This window comes from Pristiophorus japonicus, chromosome 11, assembly GCF_044704955.1.
Source record: "Pristiophorus japonicus isolate sPriJap1 chromosome 11, sPriJap1.hap1, whole genome shotgun sequence".
Classification (NCBI taxonomy): Eukaryota; Metazoa; Chordata; class Chondrichthyes; family Pristiophoridae; genus Pristiophorus; species Pristiophorus japonicus.
Window position 1 is genome coordinate 92,259,415 of NC_091987.1, and position 20,886 is coordinate 92,280,300.

The 20,886-nt window shown below is 45.2% G+C and overlaps 1 protein-coding gene across 2 annotated transcripts; it reads left to right on the top strand.

Moving 5' to 3' along the window:
- The first annotated feature begins 81 nt into the window (after nt 1-81).
- Nucleotides 82-19,961, top strand: c11h3orf38 (chromosome 11 C3orf38 homolog). 2 transcript variants are annotated; one of them, XM_070893733.1, is made up of 3 exons: nt 82-308; nt 7,212-7,399; nt 17,522-19,961. In XM_070893733.1, exons 1-3 carry the CDS (start codon nt 182-184, stop codon nt 18,134-18,136), a joined length of 930 nt encoding a protein of 309 aa, XP_070749834.1. In that variant the 5' UTR covers nt 82-181; the 3' UTR covers nt 18,137-19,961. The 2 variants fall into 2 exon arrangements, with proteins under 2 accessions (XP_070749834.1, XP_070749835.1); XM_070893734.1 differs by having other exon boundaries at nt 217-304.
- Nucleotides 19,962-20,886: the final 925 nt, after the last annotated feature.

A 20,886-nucleotide genomic window follows, 5' to 3' on the forward strand; every position in this document is an offset into this window, starting at 1 on the left:
AGACAGGCGGGGCCAGGCCGGGGCCCGGGTCAGACAGACAGACAGATAGACCGGGCCGGAACCTTTGTGCGGGTTGGCGGTGCCGGCCGGAGCGCAGCCGGCGGAGGGTCAATGGCGGCCTGAGGAGGGTCCTTGCCCCTCGGGCTCGGGGTGTGTGTGGGGAGAGAGAGAAACGACAGTCATGGCCATGTTGTCGGGCAAGGAGCAGGCCGGCTGCCGGGAGATCCTGCGGGCCCTGGGTCACTGCGAGCTCTTCTCGGTGGCCGACACCGTCACCAATAGGATGTTAAAAATCGAGACCGAGGCAGGTGGGTGGCGGCACCGAGCACCACATCCCAGCACCGGCTCCCACTGCCAGTCCCAGCATCAAAACCCGGCACCGGCTCCCACTGCCAGTCCCAGCATCAAAACCCGGCACCGGCTCCCACTGCCAGTCCCAGCATCAAAACCCGGCACCGGCTCCCACTTCCAGCACCCACTTTCACCATCCACTCCCAGCACCTACTCCCAATACCCACTTCCAGCACCCACTGCCAGTCCCAGCACCCATCCTCAGTACCTGCTCCCACTGCCAGTCCCAGAACCCACTTTCACCATCCACTCCCAGTACCTGCTCCCTCTGCCACTCCCAGCACCTGCACCCACCCCCAGCACCTGCTCCCACTCTCACCACCCACTCCCACTCTGTCAAATCAAATGCATTCTCTGCCAGTTTTCTAATCCCCTCCCCCTTCCTCTCCACTCTTGAACCAGTTGCTGTGGTGGGAAGGCAGTTTCATCTGTAACCTTACCTTAGTGGTCCCAATCACAATGTTAAACCAACACACAGAGTGTCAGTTTAGATATTCGACCAGGACATGGTCAAGTCTGCTCCCCTCCTTGACAAACTTATGTATATCTGGATAAGGGTCAGGAACAGAGGATCCCAGCTGATTTTGTTCTGCTCCTTGACCCAGGGGCACTGAAGCCAGAAGCCCTCCTGCCACTTTGCCTGAGATTGGCAAATTCAGCACAGACTGGGAATTCAGTCTGTGTGTCCGGATGGCCCAGCTTCTAACTGCCTTTTAAAAAAATATATATTATTTCCTGGAATGTGAGCGTCGCAGGCAAGGTCAGCATTTATTGCCCATCTCTAATTGCCTTTGAGAAGGTGGTGGCGAGCCGCCTTCTTGAACCGCTGCAGTCCTTGTGGTGAAGGAACGGTGATATATTTCCAAGTCTGGATGGTGTATAACTTGCAGGTGATGGCATTCCCATGTGCCTGCTGCCCTTGTCCTTCGAGGTGATAGTGGTCACGGGTTTGGGAGATGCTATCGAAGAAGCAGGGCATCTTGTAGATGGTACACACTGCAGCCACAGTGCGCCGGTGGTGGATAGAATGCCAATCCAGCGGGCTGTTTTGTCCTGGATGGTGTTGAGCTTCTTGAGTGTCATTGGAGCTGCACTCATCCAGGCAAGTGGAGAGTATGCCATCACACTCCTAACTTGTGCCTTCTATATGGTGGAAAGACTTTTGGGAGTCAGGAAGTGAGTCCCTTGCTGCTGAATACCCAGCCTCTGAACTGCTCTTGAAGCCATAGTATTTATGTGGCTGGTCTAGTTGAATTTCTACTCAATGGTGACCCCAAAGATGTTCATGGTGGGATATTCAGCATTCCAGGGGTAAGCCTGTTGATTGTCAAAGGGATGTAGCTAGACTGTCTCTTGTTGGAGATGGTCATTGCCTGGCACTTGTGTGAACATAGGAACAGGAGTAGGCCATTTAGCCCCTCGAGCCTGTTCCATCATTCGATGAGATCATGGCTGATCTGTGACCTAACTACATATCCCTTAATACCTTTAGTTAGCAAAAATCTATCAATCTCAGATTTAAAATTAACAATTGATCTAGCATCAACTACTGTTTGTGGAAGAGAGTTCCAAACTTATACTATCATTTTCGTGTAAAACTGTTTCCTAACTTAATTCCTGAAAGTTCTGGCTCTAATTATTACATAGACATAGAAACATAGAAAATAGATGCAGGAGTAGGCCGTTCGGCCCTTCGAGCCTGCACCGCCATTCAATAAGATCACGGCAGATGATTCCCTCAGTACCCCTTTCCTGCTTTCTCTCCATACCCCTTGATCCCCTTAGCCGTAAGGGCCATATCTAACTCCCTCTTGAATATATCCAATGAACTGGCATCAACAACTCTCTGTAGTAGGGATTTCCACAGGTTAACAACTCTCTGAGTAAAGAAGTTTCTCCTCATCTCAGTCCTAAATGGCCTACCCCTTCTCCTAAGACTATGTAACCTGGTTCTGGACTTCCCCAACATCAGGAACATTCTTCCCGCATCTAACCTGTCCAGTCCCGTCAGAATCTTAATACGTTTCTATGAGATCCCCTCTCATCCTTCTAAACTCCAGTGAATAAAGGCCCAGTTGATCCAGTCTCTCCTCATATGACAGTCCAGCCATCCCGGGAATTAGTCTGGTGAACCTTTGCTGCACTCCCTCAATAGCAAGAACGTCCTTCCTCAGATTAGGAGACCAAAACTGAACACAGTATTCCAGGTGAGGCCTCACTAAGGCCCTGTACAACTGCAGGAAGACCTCCCTGCTCCTATACTCAAATCCCCTAGCTATGAAGGCCAACATACCATTTGCCTTCTTCACCGCCTGCATGCCAACCTTCAATGACTGATGAACCATGACACCCAGGTCTCGTTGCACCTCCCCTTTTCCTAATCTGCTGCCATTCAGATAATATTCTGCATTCGTGTTTTTGCCCCCAAAATGGATAACCTCACATTTATCCACATTATACTGCACCTGCCATGCATTTGCCCACTCATCTAACCTGTCCAAGTCACCCTGCAGCGTCTTAGCTTCATCCTCACAGCTCACACCGCCACCCAGTTTAGTGTCATCTGCAAACTTGGAGATATTACACTCAATTCCTTCATCTAAATCGTTAATGTATATTGTAAAGAGCTGGAGTCCCAGCACTGAGCCCTGTGGCACTCCACTAGTCACTGCCTGCCATTCTGAAAAGGACTTGTTTATGCCAACTCTCTGCTTCTTGTCTGCCAACCAGTTCTCTATCCACGTCAGTACATTACTCCCAATACCATGCGCTTTGACTTTGCACACCAATCTCCTGTGCAGGACCTTGTCAAAAGCCTTTTGAAAGTCCAAATACACCACATCCACTGGTTCTCCCTTGTCCACTCTGCTAGTTACATCCTCAAAAAATTCCAGAAAATTCATCAAGCATGATTTCCCTTTCATAAATCCATGCTGACTTGGACTGATCCTGTCACTGCTTTCCAAATACACTGCTATTTCATCCTTAATGATTGATTCCAACATTTTCCCCACTACTGATGTCAGGCTAACCGGTCTATAATTACCCGTTTTCTCTCTCCCTCCTTTTTTAAAAAGTGGTGTTACATTAGCTACCCTCCAGTCCATAGGAACTGATCCAGAGTTGCTAGACTGTTGGAAAATGATCACCAATGCATCCACTATTTCTAGGGCCACTTCCTTAAGTACTCTGGAATGCAGGCTCCGGGGATTTATCAGCCTTCAATCCCATCAATTTCCCTAACACAATTTCCCGCCTAATAAGGATATCCTTCAGTTCCTCCTTCTCACTAGACCCACTGTCCCCGAGTACATTCGGAAGGTTATTCATATCTTCCTTCGTGAAGACAGAACCAAAGTATTTGTTCAATTGGTCTGCCATTATAAATTCACCTGAATCCGACTGCAAGGGACCTATATTTGTCTTCACTAATCTTTTTCTCTTCACATATTTATAGAAGCTTTTGCAGTCAGTTTTTATGTTCCTTGCAAGCTTCCTCCCTTACTCTATTTTCCCCCTCTTAATTAAACCCTTAGTGCTCCTCTGTTGAATTTTAAATTTCTCCCAGTCCTCAGGTTTGTTACTTTTTCTAGCCAATTTATATGCCTCTTCCTTGGTTTTAACACTATCCTTAATTTCCCTTGTTAGCCACGGTTGAGCCACCTTCCCCGTTTTATTTTTACTCCACAAAGGGATGTACAATTGCTGAAGTTCATCCATGTGATCTTTAAATGTTTGCCATTGCTTATCCACCGTCAACCTTTTAAGTATCCTTTGCCAGTCTATTTTAGCCAATTCACACCTCATACCGTCGAAGTTACCTTTCCTTCAGTTCAGGACCCTAGTTTCTGAATTAACTGTGTCACTCTCCATCTTAATAAAGAATTCTACCATATTATGGTCACTCTTCCCCAAGAGGCCTCCATAACAAGATTGCTAATTAGTCCCTTCTCATTACACATTAGGCTATGTCCCCTGATCCTGGATTCCCCAACCAGCAGATATAGTTTCTCTCTTTCTATTTTATAATGTCTTGAAAACTTCAATCAAATCACCCCTTAACCGTCTAAATTCCAGGGAATGCAACGCTAATTTGTGTAATATCGCCTCGTAATTTAACCCTTGGAGTCGAGGTATCATTCTGGTAAATCTACACTGTGAGGCCAATATATCCTTACAAGTGTGTAGTGTCCAGAACTGAACACAGTACTCCAGGCGTGGTCTAACTAGGGCTTTGTATAGCTGTAGCATAACTTTTGTCCCCTTATAACCTAGTCCTCTAGATATAAAGCCCAGCATTCCATTAGCCTTTTTGATTATTTTCTGTATCTGTCCATTATATTTCAATGATCTACGTGCATGGACCTCTTCATACTTACAACCCGATTCACTTGGAAATGGTGGGCGTTCAAAGTTTGAGAAAAAGTTTAACCTTCTAAATGTGTAATCTCTCCTTGAAATTTAACCCTTGGAGTCCAAGTATCATTCTGGTAAACCTGTGCTGCACACCCTCCAAGGTCCTCGTGTGGTGCAAATGTTACTTGCCACTTATCAGCCCAAGCCTGAATTCCATCAGGGTCTTGCTGCATGCAGGCATGGACTGCTTCATTATCTGAGGAGTTGCAAATGAAACCGAGCACTTCAATCATCAGCGAACATCCCCACTTCTGACCTTATGATGGAGGGAAGATCACTGATGAAGCAGCTGAAGATGGTTGGCCCTAGGACACTGCTCTGAGGAATTCCTGCAGCATTGTCTCGGGGCTGGGATGATTGGCCTTCAACAACCACAACCATCTTCCTTTGTACTATATATGACTCCAGCCAAAGGAGAGTTTTCTCCCTGATTCCCATTGACTTCAAATTTACTCGGGCTCCTTGACGCCACACTCAGACAAATGGTGCCCTGATGCCAAGGGCAGTCGCTCTAACCTCACCTCTGGAATTCAGCTAATTTGTTCATGTTTGGACCAAGGCTCTAATGAGGTCTGGAGCCGAATGGTCCTGGCAGAACCCAAACTGAGCATTGGTGAGCTGGTTATTGGTGAGCAGGTGCCGCTTGATAGCACTGTCGATGACACCTTCCATCACTTTGCTGATGATTGAGAGTAATCCACCTCCCCTTGATATTCAATGGCATTATGGTATTGCCACACCATCAACATCCTGGGAGTCACTATTGACCAGAAACTTAACGGGACCAGCCACATAAATACTGTGGCAATAAGAGCGGGTCAGAGACTGGGTATTCTGCGGTGAGTGTCTCATCTCCTGACTCACCAAAGTCTTTCCAATATCTACAAGGCACAAGTCAGGAGTGTGATGGAATACTCACCACTTGCCTGGATGAGTGCAACTTTAACAACACTCAAAGCTCGACACCATCCAGGACAAAGCAGCCCGCTTGATTAGCACCCCATCCACCACCTTCAACATTCACTCCCTGCACCACCGGCGCACCGTGGCTGCAGTGTGTTCCATCTACAAGATGCACTGCAGCAACTCGCCACGGCATCTTCGGCAACACCTCCCAAACCCGCGACCTCTACCACCTAGAAGGACAAGGGAGGCAGGCGCATGGGAGCACCATCACCCTCAAATTCCCCTCCAAGTTACACACCATACTGACTTGGAAATATATTGCCATTCCTTCATCGTCGCTTGGTCAAAATCCTGGAACTCCCTCCCTAACAGCACTGTGGGAGTACTTTCACCAGAAGGACTGCAGCAATTCAAGAAGTAGGCTCACCTTTTCAAGGGCAATTAGGGTTGGGCAATAAATGCTGGCCTTACCTGCGACATGCACATCCTGGAATGAATAAAAAAAGGACCCATAGAAATGTGGTTGACTCTTAAATGCCCTCAGAATTGGCCTAGCAAACCACTTATTCAAGATGGTGGCTCACCACAACCTTCCTGAGGGCAAATAGGGACAGGTAATAAATGCCGACCTTGCCGGCGACACCTACATGCTGTGAATGAACAAAAAAAATAGACAGGGTCTCCTAAGCAGTGCCAGGTCGCTGAGACGCGCAGGCAAGGTCAGCTTGGCATTGCTAGATAGCTGAACTTTTAAGTATGGCAGTATTTGACCTACACTATTAGAAGTCAGCATTTTAAACCTTGGTTTGCTTGAATTACACCGGTGGTTTCACGGACTGTGTAAAAGTTGCGATTCACTCAATTGCAGGAGACTGATGGATACTTCCATGAACTGTGCAGCTTATATAAATGAGGAAGCCCAAATGGGAAAAGCTTGGAACCCTCATTTTGAAGTGCTCATCAAAGTCTAGAGCCTTTGGGTTGTAGCATTTTAGATTTTTGTGAAAACAGCTTTGTGAAAGAAACTTGAAGGACAAACTGGCATCTTCTCAGTCCATGCTTGGTCTTTGCAGAAATAAGGAGGAAAAGGAGCAAGCAGAGGAAATTTAACGATAATCAGTAGGCATTAGTACAGGCTTCTGATACTTTAGCAGCACCTAGTATATTTTTACTTGGATCTCTCAAACCTTGGAAAGGGAAGGAATGGTGTGTCAGGATGTTTAGAACTTTACATGATCGGAACCAACAGTAGATTTTTTTTCTACAAGCAGTTTTGTAATATTTCAATATCTAGTGCAACAAATACAGGACAAAATACACTCGGGAAAGTTGTTGGAGAGTTAACTAGGTAAAATTCAGTATGAAAATCAAAGAGGAGAAGGGGGCTACAACAATATAAAGAGATAACCACAGCACTGAGCACGTAGTGCAATGCTGAGAGTTTCCACACAGTCATAATTGTTCAGCTAAAAGAATTTCTATGTGTCTTTGGTTAATGCTTTTCCTTTGTACATAATTGTTGCTCTTATCACCTGCAGAAGCTATGGCTGTGATACTAAGTTATAGTCAGAGTGCCGAGGAGCTGCTGAAGAGGAAGAAGATCCACCGTGAGATATTATTTCAATATTTAGCGCAACATGATGTTGTTGTGCCAGCTAATGCAGAGAAATATCAGCTTGTTCAGAAAATTATAGACTATTGGAGGGAAGGCACCACTACATCCCAGGTATTTAATTTGGAGCTGCATCTTATCTTCTATAATAATAAGTTAGTTTTTGTCTGTCCTGGGGTGGGGGCAGGGACTGGGAGGATGTGGTCCGGACTGACTGACACAGTTGCACCAACCAATGGGCGATCAGGGCCCAATTGGCCTCGCAACCAATCAGGACGGGGAGCGATAGCGCGAATTAAAAAAGTTTGATTGGGTTTGTTCCAATGAGGAGGCGGCAGTGGATGCGGCGGGACCAATGGGAGCGGGGGGCGGGGCCTCCCCGGTGTTGCTGCGGAATCGAGAGGAGCGTGTGGCGGGAGAGAAGGAGTGTGAGAGGCAGAGGGGGTGAGAGAGAGAGAGAGAGAGAGAGAGAGAGAGAGATGGACAGAGGGGGAGGGAGAGGGGATGGAGGGAGGACATCAGCATTGATTCTATAGATTAAGAAAATGATAACAGTCTAATAACAGTACTGATCCAATAAAGATAATAATTTGACTGCAAATGTTTTGCGGGTCTCTGTTAGTTTTCTAATAACAGAGTAAGAACATAAGAAATAGGAGTAGGCCATGTGGCCCCTCGACCCTGCTCCGCCATTTAATAAGATCATGGCTGATCTGATCATGGACTCGGCTCCACTTCCCTGCCCGCTCCCCATAACCCTTTATTCCCTTATCGCTCAAAAATCTGTCTATCTCTGCCTTAAATATATTCAATGACCCAGTCTCCACAGCTCTCTGAGGCAGAGAATTCCACAGATTTACAACCCTCTGAGAAAAGAATTTCCTCCTCATCTCAGTTTTAAATTGGCAGCCCTTTATTCTGAGACTATGCCCCCTAGTTTTAGTTTCCCCTTTGAGTGGAAATATCCTCTCTGCATCCTCCTTGTTGAACCCCCTCATTATCTTATATGTTTCGATAAGATCACCTCTCATTCTTCTGAACTCCAATGAGTATAGGCCCAACCTACTCAACCTATCTTCATTGGTCAACCTCTTCATCTCCAGAATCAACCTAGTGAACCTTCTCTGAACAACCTCCAATGCAAATATATCCTTTCTTAAATACGGAGACCGAAACTGTATGCAGTACTCTAGGTGTGGCCTCACCAATACCCTGTACAGTTGTAGTAGGACTTCTCTGCTTTTATACTCTATCCCCCTTGCAATAAAGGCCAACATTCCATTTGCCTTCCTGATTACTTGCTGTATCTGCATACTAACTTTTTGTGTTTCATGCACAAGGATCCCCAGGTTCCTCCGTACTGCAACACTTTGCAATTTTTCTTCATTTAAATTATAATTTGCTTTTCTATTTTTTCTGCCAAAGTGGATAACCTCACATTTTCCCACATTATAGTCCATCTGCCAAATTTTTGCCTGTCTATATCCGTTTACAGATTTTTTTTGTGTCATCCTCACAATTTGCTTTCCCACCCATCTTTGGCTACATTACATTCGGTCCCTTCATCCAAGTCACTAATATAGATTGTAAATAGTTGAGGCCCCAGCACCAATCCCTGCGGCACCCCACTAGTTACGGTTTGCCAAATGGAAAGGGACCAATTTTTCCCGACTCTCTGTTTTCTGTTATCATGGATAGAGGATTGACTAACTAATATACTACTCCCAACCCTGTGAACTTTTATCTTGTGCAGTAACCTTTAATGTGGCATCTTATCCAATGCCTTCTGTAAATCCAAATACACCAGATCCACTGGTTTCCCCCTGATCTACCCTGCTTGTTACACCCTCAAAGCATACCAGCAAATTTGTCAAACATGATTTCCCTTTCATAAAATCATGTTGACTCTGCTTGTTTGAATCATGCTTTTCCAAGTGTCCTTAATAATGGACTCCAATATTTTCCCAACGACAGATGTTAGACTGGTCTATAGTTTCCTGCTTTCTGTCTGCTTCCTTTTTCAAATAGGGGTGTTATGTTTGCGGTTTTCCAATTCGCTGGGACCTCCCAGAACCCAGAATCCAGGGAATTTTGGTAGATTACAACCAATGCATCCACTATCTCCAAAACACATATATTTGTACTTTCAAATATTTTTGCAGTGCAATTAAAAATGAAATTTATTTAAAAAATGGTAATTATTAAGCATTTAAGTTACTCCTTCAAATAAGTATTTGCAAAATTAAAACATTAATGGCCAGCTGATCCAAATTTAAAACAAAAACAATTTGAACAGATTATGTTATGCTCATATTAAAGTAATGCAACTGAGTACTGTAGACAGTGAGTAAGTGTGATCTTAGCTCCTTTATTTAAACTCCAGAGTGCTGGTACAGCATGGGAGACCTGCTGGGATCCCTTGGGACTCCAACAGGTAGGCCCTCTGGTGGCGGTATGATGCAGGTTGCCTAGGGTTACATACATAACATCACTCCCTCCCAAAGTCAATAGTACACTTATTTACAGTGTGAGACAGTCTGGGGCTTTTCGCTCCCTTGTCGATCGTCTCGGTACAAATGCAGGTGTGGGTGAGTTGGTTGGTTCTTCGCTGGGCTGCTGGGCAGCTGGCCTTGCCGGGCTGCTGGGAATAGTGAGTTCAACTTCGTGGTCAACCGTGATGTCGGTTGCCACTTGTGTGTGTGTGTGTGTGTGTGTGTGTGTGTTGGAGGGTCGAAGTTGATGGTGTCCTCTTCGGGTTGCTCGTGGCTGTTTGTGAATCGCAGTTTGGTTTGGTCCAAATGCTTTCTGCAAGTTAGTCCATTGGCAGGTTTGACCTGAAACACTCTACTCCTTTCTTTGGCTATGACAGTGCCAGCAAGCCATTTGGGACCATGTCCATAGTTGAGTACAAATACAGGGTCATTGACTTGAATATCGCGTGACAAGTTTGCGCGATCATGGTACGTGCTTTGTTGATGCCACCTGCCCTCGACGTAATCATGGAGATCAAGGTGGACAAGAGAGAGCTTTGTTTTGAACGCCCTTTTCATGAGCAGCTCAGCTGGGGGAACCCCGGTGAGCGAGTGGGGTCTGGTGCGGTAGCTGAGCAGGACTCAAGACAGGCGAGTCTGCAGGGAGCCTTCCGACAGATGTTTGCTTGATAGTTTGGACTGCCCGTTCTGCCTGGCCGTTGGATGCGGGCTTGAATGGAGCAGTTGTGACGCTGCTTGATCCCATTGCGGGTCATGAATTCCTTGAATTCAGCATGGCCCTTGTCGCTGATAAGGACATCAGGCAGGCCGTGCGTGGCAAACATGGCTCGTAGGCTTTCGATGGTGGCAGTGGCCGTGCTTACAGACATTATTACACACTCAACTCATTTTGAATAAGCATCCATAACAACCAAAAACATTTTTCCTAGAAATGGGCCCGCAAAGTCAATGTGGATCTTAGACCACGGTTTGGAAGGCCATGACCACAAACTTAGCGGCGCCTCTCTGGGTGCATTGCTCAGTTGAGAGCAAGTGTTGCATTGGCGCATGCATGACTCTAAGTCAATGCCGGGTCACCACATATGGGATCTGGCTATAGCTTTCATCATTACTATGCCTGGGTGGGTGCTGTGTAGGTCGCGTATGAACATTTCCCTGACTTTCTTAGGCAAAACCACGCGATTACCCCACCAAAGGCAGTCCGCCTGTATGGACATTTTGTCTTTGCGCCGCTGGAACAGCTTGATCTCTTCAAACATCTCCGCTGAGACGCTGGACCAGCTCCCATGGAGAACGCAGTTTTTCTTATCAGGGACAGTAAAGGATCCTGCCTAGTTCAGCTCCTGATCTGGCGGGCCATAACAGGTGACTTTTCGTTTTCGAATGCATCCATCACCAAGAGCAGATCTGCAGGCTGTGCCATTTCCACCCCGGTGGTGGGCAATGGTAGCTGACTGAGAGCATCAGCGCAGTTCTCTGTGCCTGATCTGTGACGGATTACATAGTTGTATGCACACAGCATGAGCGCCCATCTTTGGATGCGGGCAGAGGGATTGGTGTAAATCCCTTTGCTCTTCTGTGAATAGCGATATGAGTGGCTTATGGTCAGTTTCTAGCTCAAACTTGAAACCAAACAGATACTGGTGCATTTTTTTCACCCCGTACACGCATGCCAGAGCTTCTTTTTCAATCATGCTGTAAGCCCTTTCGGCCTTCGACAAACTCCTGGACGCATAGGTAACCGATTGCAATGTTCCCGATTTGTTAGCTTGTTGTAACACACACCCAACCCCGTATGAGGACGCATCGCAAGCTAGCACTAATCATTTACATGGGTTATACAGAACATAACAGATTTCTTGCTTTCTCAAAAGCAGCCTCTTGTGATTTCCTCCATACCCAGTCGTCTCCCTTGCGTAGTAGCACATGTAGGGTTCTAGCAAGGTGCTTAACCCGGGTAGGAAATTACCAAAATCGTTGAATCCCAGGAACGACCGCAGCTCTGTCACGTTCTGTGGTCTCGGCGCGTTCTCGATGGCCTCCGTCTTGGCGTCGGTGGGTCTGATGCCGTCTGCCGCGATTCTTCTCCCAAAGAACTCGACCTCTGGCACTAGGAAAACACACTTCGAGTGTTTCAACCTGAGTCCCATGTGATCAAGCCGACTTAGAACCTATTCCAGGTTCTACAAGTGTTTGATGGTGTCCCGACCTGTGACCAGTATGTCGTCCTTGAAAACCACGGTGCGTGGAACCGACTTTAGCAGGCTCTCCATGTTTCTTTGGAAAATTGCTGCGACCGATCGAATCCCAAACGGGCATCTATTGTAGATGAACAGATCTTTGTGCGTGTTGATGCAGGTGAGGCCTTTCGACGATTCCTCCAGCTCCTGCATCATGTAGGCCGAGGTCAGGTCCAACTTGGTGAACGTCTTTCCTCCAGCCAGGGTCGCAAATAGGTCATCTGCCTTGGGTAGCAGGTACTGGTCCTGTAGCGAAAAACGGTTAATCGTTACTTATTCGTCCCCACAAATTCTGACCATGCCGTCGCCTTTGAGAACCGGAACGATCGGACTGGCCCACTTGTTGAACTCCACCGGCGCATGATGCCTTCTCGCTGCAGCCTGTCCAGCTCAATTTCCACTTTCTCTCGCATCATGTATAGCACTGCCCGTGCCTTGTGGTGGATGGGTCGTGTACCGGGAACCAAGTGGATCTGCACCTTCGCCCCCGAGAAACTTCCAATGCCTGGCTCAAACAATGACAGGAACTTGCTCAAAACCTGGGCACGTGGCGTCGTCGACAGACAAAACGCTTGGATGTCATCCCAGTTTCAGCAGATTTTTCCCAGCCATCTCCTGCCGAACAGTGTGGGGCCATCTCCTGGTACAATCCATAGTGAGAGTTCGTGCACTGCTCCATTACAGGAGATTTTTACTTCTGCGCTGCCAATAACAGGAATCAGCTCTTTGATGTAAGTTCTTAGCTTGGTATGAATGGGGCTAAGCTTGGGCCTGTGTGCCTTTTTGCACCACAGCCTGTCGAAGGCCTTTTTGCTCATGATAGACTGACTAGGCACCCTACTTCTTTTGGAAACTTGTGCCAAAATCCTGCAATTTAAAATTCTCATCCTCGTGTTTAAATCCCGCCATGGCCTTGCTCCCCGCTATCTCTCTTCGAACATTAATACCTCAAACATTCTGTTCCTCTGACTCTGGTTTCTTGTTTCTCCATCCTCCTTCGCTTCACCATTGATGGCCATGCCTTCAGCCATCTCAGTCCCACACACTGGAATTCCCTCCTTAAACCACTCTGCTCCACCTCCCATTCCTCCTTCAAGACCCTCCTTAAAACATACCTTGATGAATTTATTCTGGGATACATAAATGTAGACCTAGCACTGATGAAGAAACAACTTAAGGACGCAAAGCCTAATATAGGAGGCCTTTGGTTTGATGTTGATTTTTTTTTGCTTATGCCTCTGTTAAGTGTTTTGAGATTTTTTTTTAACATTAAAAGTACTATACTGATGTAAATTACCATTTTGTCTAATGACCATATATTAGGCTTTGCGTCCTTAAGTTGTTTCTTCATCAGTGCTAGTTCTACATTTATGTACCCCAGAATAATTTCATTTTTACCATTATTTTTCACTGGCAGTGTAGTTTCACAACAAATACAGTTTTATATTTTTTTATTGAAAGTTTTTCTTCTTCTAGTTGACAGTTCCATACTTCCATGGCTGACAGTTGCTGTACCTTAGTACGTGAGCAGAAGTTGCAATACAGGTTAGCAAGGCCGTGAAAAAAAAAGCGAACTATAAGCACTAGGGTTTATTTCTAGAGGTATAGAATTAAAAAGTAGAGAAGTTATGCTAAACCTGTATCGAACCTTGGTTAGACCACACTTAAGAGTACTGTGTACAGTTCTGGTCACCATATTATAAAAAGGATATAGAGACACTGGAGAGGGAGCAGAGAAGATTTGCAAGGATGATACCAGACATGCGAGGATATACATATCAGGAAAGGATGAACAGGCTGGGTCTCTATTCACTTGGAGAAAAAAAAAGGCTGCAGGGTATCTAATCAAGGTCTTTAAAATTATGAAAGCTTTTGATAGAGTGGCTACAGAGCAATTGTTTCCACTTGTGAGGAAGAGCATAACTAGAGGCGATCAACATAAGATAGTCACCAAGAAATCCAATAGGGGATTCAGAAGAAACTTAATAGAATCATAGAAAAATTACGACACAGAAGGAGGCCAAGCGGTCCATCATGTCTGCGCCAGTCGAAAAAGAGCTACAAGCCTAATCCCACCAGGGGCCCAAGTTTCGGGTGGAGTTGCTCCAATTGAGCAACTAGTTTAATTTGGAGTATCTTAGAAATCGCAATTCTCGACATTTAGTTTGCTCCAGTTCTAGTGAGTTAGTTTAGTTTTGTTTTAGTTCAGTGGGTGTGTCCAGCCACTTAGGCCTGTTTTGCAAGTTTAGGCAGCGAAAACTTACTTCAAACTAACTTAGAAATGAGTAAGTATCCAGTTTTGTAAGTTATAAAAAACCTTACCTAGAGTTAAGTTCAGTGCAGGCACAGCCAGAGACTGGGGGTGGGAAGCATTAAACATAAAGGACTAAAGCATTAAACACATCACGTAAAATGGCCTAAAATCTCTTGCGATAATATTTTGCCTTATATCTTCTGAGTGAGGACAGTTGTTTCTCTTTTTATAAATAAGCAAGTGTAGGCTCCCAGCTGAGGCAGACACATCAACATCAATGGGGGGGAGGAGGGAAGGGACGGGAAGGGAAGTTGGAGGATTTTCCAAAGCACTAAACACCTTCACAGCAACATTAAAGAAGCATAAGTACATTTAAAGCACAAAGCACTAAACAAAGCAGTACATTTAAAGCACCAAGCACTAAACGAAGCACAAAAAGGATTAAGCAATTAATTAACAAATAAAAAATAGAAGGAACCTGCACCTAAAGCACCAAGACCAAAGTAATAAGCAACCAATCAATAACAAATAAAAAAAATAGAAGTCCTACCTTTGTGAAGGGAAGGTGTTTCTGTCAGCCTCTCTCTCTGTCAGTCTCTCTCTCTCTCTGTCAGTGTCACTCACTCTGTCAGTGTCTCTCTGTCAGTGTCTCTCTATCTCTCTGTCTCTCTGTCTCTCTCTGTCTGTCCCTCTCTCTCTGTCTGTGTGTCTCTCTTTCTGTCTGTCTGTCTCTGTGTTTCTGACAGTGAGGGAGGGAGGAGGGGGCGGAGTGGGGAAGGGAGGGGATGGTGGGGGAGGGGAGAGGGGGGAGGGGGGGGGCTGAACGGAGGCTGAATGCGGGGGGGGGGGGGGGAGAGGCTGAACGCGGAGGGATGGGGGGGGTGAGGCTGAACGCGGGGGGAGGGGCGGGGAACGGGACAGACAAACATTGTGCATGTATACTTCTATACAAGTATCTATACAAACAGCAGCTATACTTGAAGGGAGCATTGATCAACAACGCAAAATCCGTTTTTCCACATGACGATTTTACAGTTTGCAATAAAAACATTTTTTTAATTAATGCTAGTCAATTACCTTGCAGCCCACAGCCAACTTGATATAATGCATTGTGTTGTGTTTTTTAGTTGTAAATTTATACTTGTAAACAATGCACGAAAAGGTGCCGAAAACAGTAAACAGGGCTGACCACTGGAGAAAATAATATCCACGTGGGAAGTGTTTTGCTACAGGCTGAACGCGGGGATGCTGAACAGGAGGCTGAACTGCAGAGCTTCGTGCTGCAAGGAGCTACTGCACATGCGCGCACACTGTAGCGTGCATGTGCAGAGGTCCCGGCACTGTTTTCAGCCCGAGCCCGAAGACGTCCTGAGAAGCTCGGACAATTAGCAGGTAAGTTTTCGACGCCCTTTTCATTGTAGAAAGTTGCCGCACCTTATGGAGGTGCGCCGTTTTTACAGGGGGTGGAAACTTGGGCCCTATGTCCCTGTAAATCACGGCTCTTTTAGTTCACATCCAAGTACTTTTTAAACGTGATGAGGGCTTCTGCCTCTACCACCCTTTCAGGCGGTGTTCCAGACCACCACCACCCTCTGGGTGATTTTTTTGTTTCCTCATCTCCCCTCTAATCCTTCTACCAACTGCTTTAAATCTATGTCTCCTGGTTATTGAATCCTGTGCTAAGGGAAATTGGTCCTTCCTATCCACTCTATCTAGGCCCTTCATAATTTTATATTGTACACCTCAATTAAATCTCCCCTCAGCCTCCTCTGCTCCAAAGAAAACAATCCCAGCCTATCCAATCTTTCCTCATAGATAAAACGTTCCAGTCCAGGCAACATCCTCATAAATCTCCTCTGCACCCTCGCTAGTGCAATCACATCTTTCCTGTAATGTTGTGACCAAAATTGTACACAATACTCAAGCTATGGCCAAACTAGTATTGCATACAGTTCTAGCATAACTTCCTAACTCTTGTATTCTATGCCTCGGCTAATAAAGGAAAACATTCTGTATGCCTTTTTAACTACCTTATTGACCTGTCCTGCTACCTTTAAGGATCTGTGGACATATACTCCAAGGTCCCTCTGTTCCTCCACACCTCTCAGTATCCTTACATTTATGGTATTCCCTTGCTTTGTTGCACCTCCCCAAAGGCATTACCTCATACTTCTCCGGATTGAGTTCCATTTTCCACTTTTTTGCTCAACTGATCAGTCCATCAATCTCTTCTTGCAGTCTGAAGCTTTCTTCCTCACTGTCAACCACACGGCCAATTTGTGTATCATCGACAAACTCCTTTATCATGCCCTCTACGTTTAAGTCTAAATCATTAAGATATACTACAAAAAGCAACAGACTGAGTCCTGTGGAACGCCACTGGAAACAGCCTTACAGTCGGGGGGGCGGGGGAGGGGAGGGGTGGTGGAATGGAATGGAATGCAATGCAATAGAGTGCGGAATTTAACTCCATAGTGTGCATGTGACGTCATGGACAGAAGTGGCCACAACCACGGGCGGGCGAGAGGGGGGGGTTCTGATCCTCGACCTGGGGGGGGGGGGGGTTCCAATATCTAATCTGGGGAGTGGGGGGTGATCCCTGACCCCGGAGAGGGGTTGCTGATAGTTGGGAAGTTTGGGGGCCCATTCCTGCTCCTCCCAGCCCACAAAGATTGTTCCCCAAGGCTGTCCTCGCCTTGCTGCAGCTGCCGGGAATCCCGAGGCCCGGGAATGCCTGCTGGCCACAGTTAAACCTGCAAAGCATGTTAAATCCGAGGCTTCCAGCCCAATTATAATTGTTGGAAGTGCCAACCCGCCTTATAGCTGCCCGGCCCTTCATCTTGCCTCCGTTAAAACCGGAAATGGGCAGGTTGGAGTCAGGATTCAGGTTTTTAACTACCCGACCCTAACCCACCCATTTTGTGGGGTTGAATTCCCCCCAGCGGTTTCTAATGGAAGTACATCTGTGAACACTAGGCAGAAGCAGATTTGAGCTTGGCAGTGTATGGTCCACTGTATGGGGAGAGTATTCACGGAAAGTTGGAGCAAACCCTTACAAATAATGAGTACTAATTTTGATTTTTCAATGGGATGTTGCACAAAATTGGTAAGGGAATATTTGCTCGTAGTTTTGCAGCTACTTCAAAATAAGCTTAATGAAAAAGTAAATCCTATACCTTTATTTTATTTACTCAGATGCATGGTATATTCTCAGCCTGGGATAAATGTACATCTTTTTCCTTACTATTAGAAAGAAAGTTCTTCTGAAAGCTCATCAGAATATAATGTCCCACAAAAAGGCGTAGCAGCAGCTTTCAAGAACGATTACCAGGCAATGGGACTACAATTCTGCAAGTGGTTTTATCAACTTCTGAACTCGCAGAATCCTTTGGTGGAAGAACAGTCGAAAGAGTGGGGCCCTCAGCACTTTTGGGAAGATGCCATACTTAAGTTTTCCTACAGAACTTCCGAGCAGCAAATGGAGGTGTATACTGGTGCTGTGATAGTCAGCCTCCGTTTATTAGCACTGACAAAGGATGAACATCTATTCCTGAATCCTAACCTGACTGACGATGGACTGAAGTGTATCTTTTCACCTCATGGATTAGTTATTATTGCAGTGGCTGGTACCATTCACAGAGAGTCAATCTGCCTGGGAATTTTTGAGCAGATCTTTGGTCTTATCCGTTGTCCAAGTAGCGAGAACAATTGGAAGATGAAATTTATTCACCTACAGATCACTGGTCAAGGCATAGCGTCAACGACTCGCCAGTCCAACGAAGCTTCACAGCCACCCATCATCAAATATGAATCCAATGAGCTACTGCAAGTTTTTGAAGAATACTCTGTAGGAATTTGTGATTGAGGCTGTGATGCCTGTTAGGCCTTTATGAAAGATTACTGCAATTTCATTACTGCTCCATAAAATCAGAAGTGCAGCTTTACGTTTGTGCTAGATCACAATACACTATGTTTCATGTAACCAGTACTGCAATTCATACTGATATGTAAATGCTGGTGACACAAAAGTAATAAAAAATGGTTGCATTTATTGCTCATGCAACATACTAACAGTTTATGCAATATTGCCAAAAATCCTGAATCAGGGCACGTTACAAAATTGGTCCTTACCAAAGGATAAATGTTTCAACAAATCCTCTCCTCTCCTCCCCACCACCTATGCTGGTTATGGATACATTTACTCTTTTTTTTAGATTGTAACCACTAAATGAATTTGTTAAAGCTGCATTTGCTCAGTTTACTGCGTCTCCTTGACTCTGTTAGCACTTTTGGCTCTTGAGTCGGAAGATTGCCGTTCAAGCGTACTCTAATCCCTTGAGCAGATAAACTAGGTTGACACTCCATTGCCATGCTGAGGGAGTGTTCCATTGTTGGAGCTGTTGTCCTTCAGATGAGATGCCAAATTAAGGTCCTGTCTGCCTGTTCAGGTTGATGTTGAATATCCCATGGCACCATTTGAAGGGCAGGGAGTTGGCCTAGTATCTCAACCAACATTCCATCCTCAACCAATCTCACCGAGACAGATTAACTAGTCACTCATCACTAGTCACTAGGCAGATTGACTCTGTGAATGTTGCCAGCCACTGCAATAATAATAACTATTTGTGGGATCTTGATGTGCATAAAATGGCCATATCTGTCTATGTAACAGCAGTCACTGCACTCCAAAAAAGTAATTCATTGTGTGAAGTGCTTTGAGATTTTCTTTGTGTTTGCCATAAATGTCATGCGCTTGGCTCTTTTGATTAGTTCAAAGTAGGCTGATGTCTGAGCTTTCTGATTCATTATGTTTCTACTACAAAAAGCAAGCAATCAGAGTAGCAAAAAAAAAATTAGCTTTCTTCCATCTGCTGTGAGAGTTTGTTGCTTCAATCTGAACAGACAGCCCAGCAAGCATACGCAAAGTATGCATGACCTACCTCCATAGCAGCCACCATGCAGTTCCTGATGCCATTGTCACTTCTGCCTGCACCTTCTGCTGTTCACTTCCCAGGCTGTGGACTTTGCCCTATGGCTGCAGATTGCTTTCCTGGCTTCTTCTAGAGTCTTTTCAACATAGGAACTGGAGTAGGCCATTCAGCCCCCTCGAGCCTGTTCTACCGTTTAATTAGATCATGACTGATTTGTAACGTGCCTGCTCTGCTTAAATATGATAGTCATATCCAACCTTACCATTATAATTTTTTTTCTGTTAATGTTGAGCCTGCGTTGTTGTACCTCATGAATTATGTGGACAGATGCCTGTAAACTGTTCACAGTTCAGAGTGCTCAACTTCGATTTTACATATTGTTCTAAAGACAGTTGAAAATTAATTGTGGTAATCAAAAGAACGAGCAGCAATAGAAGTCCATGATACATTTGGAACAAGTTATACAGACAGATTTGGGTTCCATGCATATTTCAACATGTTACTTGTCGAAAGCTGTGTTTGTTAATATGTATTTTCTGTTAATTGTCAATCCAGCCCTTGATACTTGGTGGTTGACAAGTGTTAATATTCAGAAAGGATATTCTAGAATTAATGAATCTGCTGGAATGTGAATGTATTATAAATAGAATTGAGTTCTGTGAAATACCTTTGCGTTCATGTTTGATTTGGGGGTACTGTATCATATTTCAACAAATAAAGCTAAACTGATCACTGAGTCAGTCTTTGAACGCAGTAAAATGATGGATTTATTTTGCCGGAAAGTAATCTAACTCCCTGGAATTTTTTTTTACATTGATACTTGGAGCTGTTGTGGTATCAATTGCTCAAGGCTTGAACCAGGATAAAGTCAAGGTATTAAACAGCAGCTCTGACGAAGGGTCACGATTGAAACATTAACTCTTTTCTCTCTCCACAGATGCTGCCTGACCTGCTGAGTATTTCCAGCGTTTTTTGTTTTTATGATACTTGAGGGGTTGACTGTGGATGGGCAATGGCAGACATTTAGAGACCGCATGGATGAACTACAACAATTGTACATTCCTGTCTGGCATAAAAATAAAAAAGCGAAGGAGGGTCAACCGTGGCTATCAAGGGAAATCAGGGATAGTATTAAAGCCAAACAAGTGGCATACAAATTGGCCAGAAATAACAGCGAACCCGGAGACCGGGAGAAATTTAGAACTCAGCAGAGGAGAACAAAGGGTTTGATTAGGGCAGGGAAAATGGAGTACGAGAAGAAGCTTGCAGGGAACATTAAGACGGATTGCAAACGTTTCTATAGATATGTAAAGAGAAAAAGGTTAGTAAAGACAAATGTAGGTCCCCTGCAGTCAGAATCAGGGGAAGTCATAACGGGGAACAAAGAAATGGCGGACCAATTGAACAAGTACTTTGGTTCGATATTCACTAAGGAGGACACTAACAACATTCCGGATATAAGAAGGGTCAGAGGGTCTAGTAAGGAGGAGGAACTGAGGGAAATCCTTATTAGTCGGGAAATTGTGTTGGGGAAATTGATGGGATTGAAAGCCGATAAATCTCCAGGGCCTGATGGACTGCATCCCAGAGTACTTAAGGAGGTGGTCTTGGAAATAGCGGATGCATTGACAGTCATTTTCCAACATTCCATTGACTCTGGATCAGTTCCTATCGAGTGGAGGGT

Bases quoted from the DNA above. Each gene is read 5' to 3' on its own strand.
- c11h3orf38 (XM_070893733.1), top strand. From the start codon at position 182: ATGGCCATGTTGTCGGGCAAGGAGCAGGCCGGCTGCCGGGAGATCCTG. The intron at 309-7,211 runs GTGGGTGGCGGC...TATCACCTGCAG, and splicing joins AAAAATCGAGACCGAGGCAG to AAGCTATGGCTGTGATACTA. The intron at 7,400-17,521 runs GTATTTAATTTG...CCTTACTATTAG, and splicing joins AAGGCACCACTACATCCCAG to AAAGAAAGTTCTTCTGAAAG.